At 42.2% G+C, this 7457-nt stretch overlaps 1 protein-coding gene across 1 annotated transcript in view; it reads left to right on the top strand.

Moving 5' to 3' along the window:
- Nucleotides 1–1582, top strand: part of prdm14 (PR domain containing 14) — a 4573-nt gene extending 2991 nt beyond the window's left edge. The window contains exons 7-8 of the mRNA XM_014336101.2: nt 173–392; nt 791–1582. Of these exons, the coding sequence (XP_014191587.1) occupies nt 173–392; nt 791–951 (381 nt within the window). The 3' untranslated portion in view covers nt 952–1582. The remainder of the gene's footprint in view (nt 1–172; nt 393–790) is intronic.
- Nucleotides 1583–7457: the final 5875 nt, after the last annotated feature.

Genomic DNA, 7457 nt, shown 5'->3' with positions numbered 1-7457 from the left:
AAAAAAATAAAAAATAAAAACTTTTTCTGAAAAATATTTTTTTAATGGCTCCTGTGAAAAAGGTAACTGTTAGCTTATAAAAAAAATAAACAACGTTTATCTTGCCTTTAACTTGACAACTGAAATTGCGCTTATTTACGCTTACCCAGTGTTTTAAACTCCACTCTCCCAGGCCTTCACTGCCTCCAGCATTCTGCGCACACACATCCGACAGCACTCCGGTGAGAGGCCCTTCAAGTGCAAGCACTGCGGGAAGGCCTTCGCCTCCCACGCCGCCCACGACAGCCACGTCCGTCGGACGCACGCCAGAGACAAGCCGTATCCATGCGAGCTGTGCGGAGTGTCTTTCCAAGAAGAGCAGGAGCTTAAATACCACATGAAAAGCCACAAAAGTAAGCGCTCGATTTAAAATACCCGCATGGGAAGTGTTTTAGGCTAACAGCATGGCATCAGGTGTTTATTTTATGGGTTCAGACGTTTTTATGGGTGCTGTTTAAAGCTTCATTACAGTAAAGCAATTGAAGCAATCGAATATTAAGAGGAATAGAAGTTCAGTACTATTATTATTATTATTATTATTATTATTATTATTATTATTAATAATAATAATAATAATAATAATATTCCATAATAAAATTAAACTAAGACAGTTGAAATATTAATTAGCTTTGCTACAGACTGCTGTCATTGGCAATGCCCTTAAAAAAAACTACTGCAAACTGCCAAACTAAAATGTTGCATACTTTTTTTTTTTAAACTACATATTTTCTGGTATTTTTCTTCCCCGCAGAAAGGCAAATCTTGGACAGCACCATTCTCCCGTCTTCTCCGGAGAGAGGATTGCAGGAGGAGTCCCTGTTTCCGCTGAAGGACCATCAGAAGAATAGCGGACAAAACTTTCCTTACAGCGGCTTAACAGTTTTAAATCCAGAATATCGGCCCTGGAACTAGACTCCACTTTCTTCTGTAAACATGACTGATCCTGTGATATATTCTAGATGATTTGAGACAGCACAAACACAGCGAAGAATCTTTACGCAGTGTTTGTGGTGAGACTGTGAAACATGAAGGTAAATTTGTTGTACAGGCCTATTTAAATAGGTAGATAATAACTGGATAATTTGAGCTGCTGGGCAACTGTGTCCGCGTCTGTTTATATATGAACATGTTGTGTATTGTCATGTGGCTTAAAGCTTCTCTACTATTGTTGTGCGGGACAGTTTTGATGCATTGTAATGCCTATTATTGTTATTATTATTATTATTATTATTATTATTATTATTTCCTTGCGTCATCTACCGCTTCAAAAGCAAACCTATTTTATCGCTGTAGATTTGAGTCGATTTGTGTATAAATGTACCCCCCCCCCTCCTAATTTATAATGTATGATAATGTTTTTTACTGTAATGTTAAGCTGCCAGAAAGCAACTACAAGAGTCGTCGTTTGTTCACTTTGAGCGTCCACTTTTTCATGGTTAACCTAAAAAACAAAAATCAGCGCATGCAACAAGAGTGTTTTTGCTCTTGTTTATTTCCGAATGTAGAAAATGTATTTCTAAAACGAATAAAATAAATTAACATTGCCCACACTGTGCACTCTGGCTTGTTAATAGTCTTAAAGGGGTTTTTGTTTTTTATGTTTTCATGATGAATAAAACCTTTAAACAGTTGTTATTTACCATTACAACCAAGAAGCAAGAGTTTTATTTTATGTAAATTAACATAACTGCATCTCAACATGCCTAATGCAATCTCCATTCCCAATTCCAGACATGCATCCATCCAGTCAGGCACATGTCACTCCATATGCATTTACAGTCTGCCGAGCTTTTTTTTTTTTTAAGCCACGTGATGAATTGGATGCGTCATGCTCACAGTAAAAATGAACAAACCCCACAGGACCAAATGAATGACAATGAAATGAAGCAGTAAGGGTCATTTCTCCACACACAAAGGCAGTCGCCATGACTGACATCTGCCCTCATGCTGGCACAAACTGTCCCACATGTGTTCCCCTGAGATCGGATAGATAGAGAAAAGTGTGTGTGTGTCTGTGTCTTAGGGTTAATTTAAGGAAAGCCCCAATTGGTAGTGTGGTGGTGGCAACAGCATGAGGTCTGACAGATGACACAGTGTCCAGTCTTTGTCTCTGTGCCCTGTTATGTCACCTTTAACCTCTTGGCTGCCATCCTTCAAACTGTTTGGAGGAGTAATATCAATCACACAGCAAAGGTAGGTTCAAGTAGAACGTAGAAGAGGAAAACTATGAAGCAAGACACTGAAGAAAATGAGCGAAAACACATCACGAAGCACGACATTTTACAAGTGCCAGTAAAACAAATTCAAATTAGACATTCAAAGTTGCCATCAGCTCAGAGCAATTAAAGACTGAAAATTAGACTTCCTCCTGGGTTGTCTGCAGAGATAAGAGCAGTAAAGAGATTAGCAATCACTCCAGCCTCTCTGTTTATTTTCTATAATGGATGGACAGCAGTCGTCAGGGTCAGGGGTCACCTCCTTACTCAGTGTTTAACAGCCTCCCTCTCTCTTCAAATAGCCAAAATATGGATGCTTGAGCAAGTCTAGATCAACCTTCAATGGACTAGCCCCTCCCACGTATACAACCCCTCAAGCCACCATGAATGGGCCCACTGTGAAAAGACAAGATACTCCCCTTTGTGGTCTTCCAGGAGCAAAAGGGGTGGAGGAGAAGGACGGGACAAGAAACAAAGACAAAAAGAAAGACAGAAGGAGAAAAGCGAGAATGAGCTGCCAGAGCTGAAATACTGAGATTGTTAGCATGCTGTGCTAAAAGACTGGTTTTACTAGCGCCTCTGTGATTGGCTGATTTAGAACTCAGCGCTAAAGCGTGGAAGAATTTTTATTTAGGTTGTTTATGTGGATTGATTTCACACTTAACCTCCTGGCAAGCTAACAGGGCCCTCTAAAGGGCAATCCATCGGCTTCATCTCTGTATTAATGTGATATTAATGATTGGAGGAGTGAAGTTTTTATGGCAGTTAATTCCCTCTGAGGTTGAAGCAATAGAGCATAACATTCCACAAAGCAGTTTCAATACTTTGATACTCTGTAACACTCAAATGCGTCCCGTAAGAGTGCAACATTCAGTGGTATGATTCAAATATTGAGCTAATCATGCATTTACACTCATGATTAGCTCTTCTCTTCTCTTCTCTCATACAGAGCTGAGTAGTCAAATGCTCTGATGTATTAGCTTCTATCGATTGCCTAATAGCTGTCAGTGTGTATGTGTGTTTGTGTGTGCTGTAGTCTGATGTTGAGGCTAGCCGTTGCTCCAGACAGGCCTCAGGTCTTCAGCTGAGTGGACTCGTAAAATACAACCACAGCAGCTTTGCGTCCATCTGTGCCTGAGCCTGCGTCAAACCACACAGCAACTCACTGATGAAAAAGATACATGAGAACTTTAAAACATGTTTCTTCTTGTTCTTTACAAATGGTCAAAGTTTAGTTTTGATTGCTACTGCCCCCTTCATCCAGCATTTACCTGATTGTCTTTTGCATTTCGGTCAAAATATGCAATTTATGCACAAAATATACACAAAAGAAAAAGCTGACAAGGGTGACTTCCTGTACCACCTCTTGCCTGAACTCTCTTAGCCAATATACAGTTCAGTTTTATTTCTATAGAGCTAAATCACATGTCACAGGTTCAAGGGGCTTTATATTGTAAGGTAAAGACACTGCAATAATACAGAGAAAACCCCAACATTCTGACGACCCCCTCATGAGCAAGCACTTGGTGAGAGTGGGAAGGAAAAACTCCCTTTTAACAGAAAGAAACGTCTACACCAGTCAGGGAGGGGCAGCCATCTGCCAGATTATTAATCGAGATAAATAATTGAATGTAACCTCTGACGACTAGTATTTCACGAGTGAGATGTGATCCATTGTTCATCATGGTTCTCACTTTAGACAGAGTTCTCCTCTTTGTCACCGTAGCGGCTCTGTGGTGTAGTGTTTTGACCATTTGATTAACTAACAAAAGATCCCTGGTTCAGTCCTGGGAGAAAGCTCAAACCCAGAGGGATTCGTGTCAGGGAGGGTGTCTGGTGTAAAAACTCAGCCAAACCAAGCATGTACAGCTTCCTGCTGTGGAGACCCCCTGTGAATAAGGGAGCAGCTGAAAGTAGGTTCTTTATCACCATGTCCAGAGAGTCCGAAGAAGAATCAGAGGAAAGATTCTGGTCCTCTCTCAGTGATTTGTTTATTTCTCAATCATCTGTTGTTTCACTTGTACTTCGAATGACTGTAATGCATCTTTCATTTAATTTAATTTTAATTAATTTTATTAGTTTCATGTTGTTCAATTGCATGTAGGCACTGACTCTGCAGTTGTTTTTGATTTTTGCATGTGTTAATTCAGTCTTTTAAATCTACTTTGTTGCATTTTTAATCCCAGCTTTCTGACATTTAGTTCATCCTTTCAGAGAAGGTATTCTCTGTGTGACCCTTTCTTTCAAAGAAATATTAGACTTAAGTCATTTTAGTTTGAAAGGACCTACTGAGCTATGCCACCCCCTGTTCCCTCAGCTGAGAGATGAAGCTGATCAGCTTGTGTCCTGCCATTCATGCCTCCGGTTGAAGATGTTTTCTTCGGCCAGTGATTTCCACTGGGACAGTGGACAGTAGAGGAGTAGACATACAGAGAGGATCAGCATCCTGCATGCTGCTGGCTGGATGAAAGCAGATCAAACACTGTCTGCAAAGCCCCTCCATATTGCTCCTGAGAGTGTGTATCCTCTAGGTGGGATTGGTGTGTAGGGTGGGCAGATGGCCTTATCCTTCCCTGTGGGGGCTGGTGTGAGGTTCCACTGTGGTCCCATGGGGCAACATATTTGCTGACACACACTCTTACAAACACACACCTCACATAACCCCCAGCAACTCACAAAGCAACCTATGAGAATCTACTGTATACATTATATCTGAGTCTTCTGGTACCTATCTATCAATCCATCTATTTATATCCACCCATCCTGTTTGAACTATTTAACCCCTGATGGATTGCAGGGCTTCTCTTTCGAGTCAATTCATATGCAACTAAGCTGAAAGCAGTGATTCTTCTTGTAGGCTGACATGTGGCATTGTCATTCGGGATGTTAGAAAGTGTTATAGAGTTCTCCTCCCCATGCGTTGCGCTTTACAAAAGTTTTTCTCTGTGTGCTATCTGAGTGTCTTTAGCCGCAAGGCTTTTGTCCGTGCCCAACTGTTATTCCTGCGGGTGATGAAGTTGGTGGTAGGTTAGTGAGGAGAGGACTTAGTGTTACTGTACTGCCCTTGCTCCCTCCCTCTTTCTTTTGCTTCTGTTTCTACAGTACCTCATCCCACCTTTTCTTGGGACCCCTCTGATGTGCATGCATTGAAATACTTCTTCAGAACCTTTTTAAGGTTATTTGATCCAATGAGAACTGGTGTAAATACTGTATATGTTTTTTTGTTTTTGTTTGTTTTTTCCGCTGACACACGCTGACCATGTAATTCCTTTGGAAGAGCTGCCTCATGTTGTTAGACCCCCAGTTGTGCATGAGTCTTTTCTGGGGTGAGTATTTTCTTCATTCTGGTGCATACATGCATTAAGGCACTTCAGGCATCCTTAATGTTTTTTTTTTGTGTGTTCCTGAGGGAAGGATTTACAACATATGGACACTGTACTCCTGAAACATGCGCATCCATGCACAGACAAGGTGACCTCTCTGCCTCTAAAGATGTTTGCCGTTAGTCCAGCTAATCCTGACTAAGCTGTCCACTTAGATAAACACTTGGAGGGTGTCGCTCCCGTATGGTACACAAAGAGTAAGTGCCAGAGTTCAGTTCACTTTCTCACTTTTACTGTCACATCTTGGGGAATGGATCCTTCCTTGGGGGAGGAAAGAGAGATAAAGATTTAGAGACAGTCTTACACATAGCTTACTGTACCAGTGTCACTTTTCTACAAATACTGAAGAGCACAGAAGATGTGAACATGGAGGAAGTGGGAGATTTCATTCCTCTTGGGGTGGATTAGCTAATAAGCACCCTTGTCTTTTCCTCATCTTCCTTGTTTCTTTCATCAGTTTTTCCCTGAGAATGCACAGTCACCAGCCACACAGGACAGCCAGTGATTGATTTTCCCACTGACTATCACAAGAGCATAGGAGTGAGCTGTGCAATCTACTATAACCAGTGAGTGTACACTGGACGGCCACAAAATTAAAACCACTGACAGGTGAATTGAATAAGATTGATCATCTCATTACAGTAATGTGCACTGTAACGTCATCCACACACAGCCCACTATAGTAATGGCACTCACTGATGGCAGCGGCCTCCCTTTGGAGGACAGTGCGCCGCACCAAACTGCAATAATTGCTCAGAACAGCTTGGGGAACACAGCAAAAGGGTGTAAAAATGAGTTTTTCCTTCCCACTGTCGCCAGGTGCATATTTGTGATAGGGTCATCTGAAGCTAGTACAGTCTCTGTAAATATCATGCTCTTCCCTTGCCTTTAAAAATGTTGTAATTCTAACTATGCTTCTATTGTTCGTGAAACAATTTACTGTGACCCCAGTCAGCTCCCACTGGTCTGTGAGGTCAAAGGATAGAAGAAACTAAAAGGCCCCAGGGTGTGGATGTTTAGCAGCTACCTCAAGACTGACATGACTGTTTAAGCACCTGATGGTTCGCACTGGTGCCAAACATCGGCAAATCCGAGGCCAAACGGTCGTAAACCTGCTCATCCAGGAGACCAGAGGTAATGATTCAACAGAGCGCGAGCTGACAGTGATGGAGATGAAATGATGAGGCGGTTACTGAGTGCACTACCACAGCTAAAAGTACACGTGCTTCTGCTTTGCGGGTCACGCCGTGCATGCGTGTTCCTAAGTGTATTGTCTATCAAATGTTTGTGACTGTGCCCTGCCACAAGAAAATAAAGCGTCTTGGCCCTGGAGCCGCAGCCGTCCATCCCCACCCCCAATACTGAGTCATGATGGCTTTTTGACAGTAGAGCTTGGAAGGCAAATGCCCCCGTCCTGCTGAAACATTCATGTAGCCTTATGATCCTCTCCTCCAACTAATGTACCCTAACAGGCCTTTATGGCCTCACTCTAGCCTAGCGTCACCTTAGTGTTGCTTCCCGGCATCTAAGTCCTTAACACCCTGCTGGTCTTTTAAGCCCTTTCAGCAGTTTTACTGGAGAGGCCTTGCCTTAGGAAGTTTTCCCTAGCAGACAAAGGAAGGCTGCGTAGTCATTACTGCAAGAGACGCTCTAAATAAAGCTGCATATATGCACATGTGTGTCCTCCATGTCTTTGGGGATGGCTAAGGCAGGCTCTGTCATTTGCTTCCAGGTTCATGTTGTTTCCCTTCTTGTTTCTTTCATCCTTCACATGTGGTCATTGACAGTTTTTGTAACCTGACTCCTAAGCACTGCATTG

The sequence above is a fragment of the Haplochromis burtoni genome, unplaced genomic scaffold, assembly GCF_018398535.1.
Source record: "Haplochromis burtoni strain Fernald_Lab_line unplaced genomic scaffold, NCSU_Asbu1 Contig_1, whole genome shotgun sequence".
Taxonomy (NCBI): Eukaryota; Metazoa; Chordata; class Actinopteri; order Cichliformes; family Cichlidae; genus Haplochromis; species Haplochromis burtoni.
The sequence above is the reverse complement of the archived record's forward strand: the minus strand, read 5'-3'. Positions and strand labels throughout refer to the sequence as shown.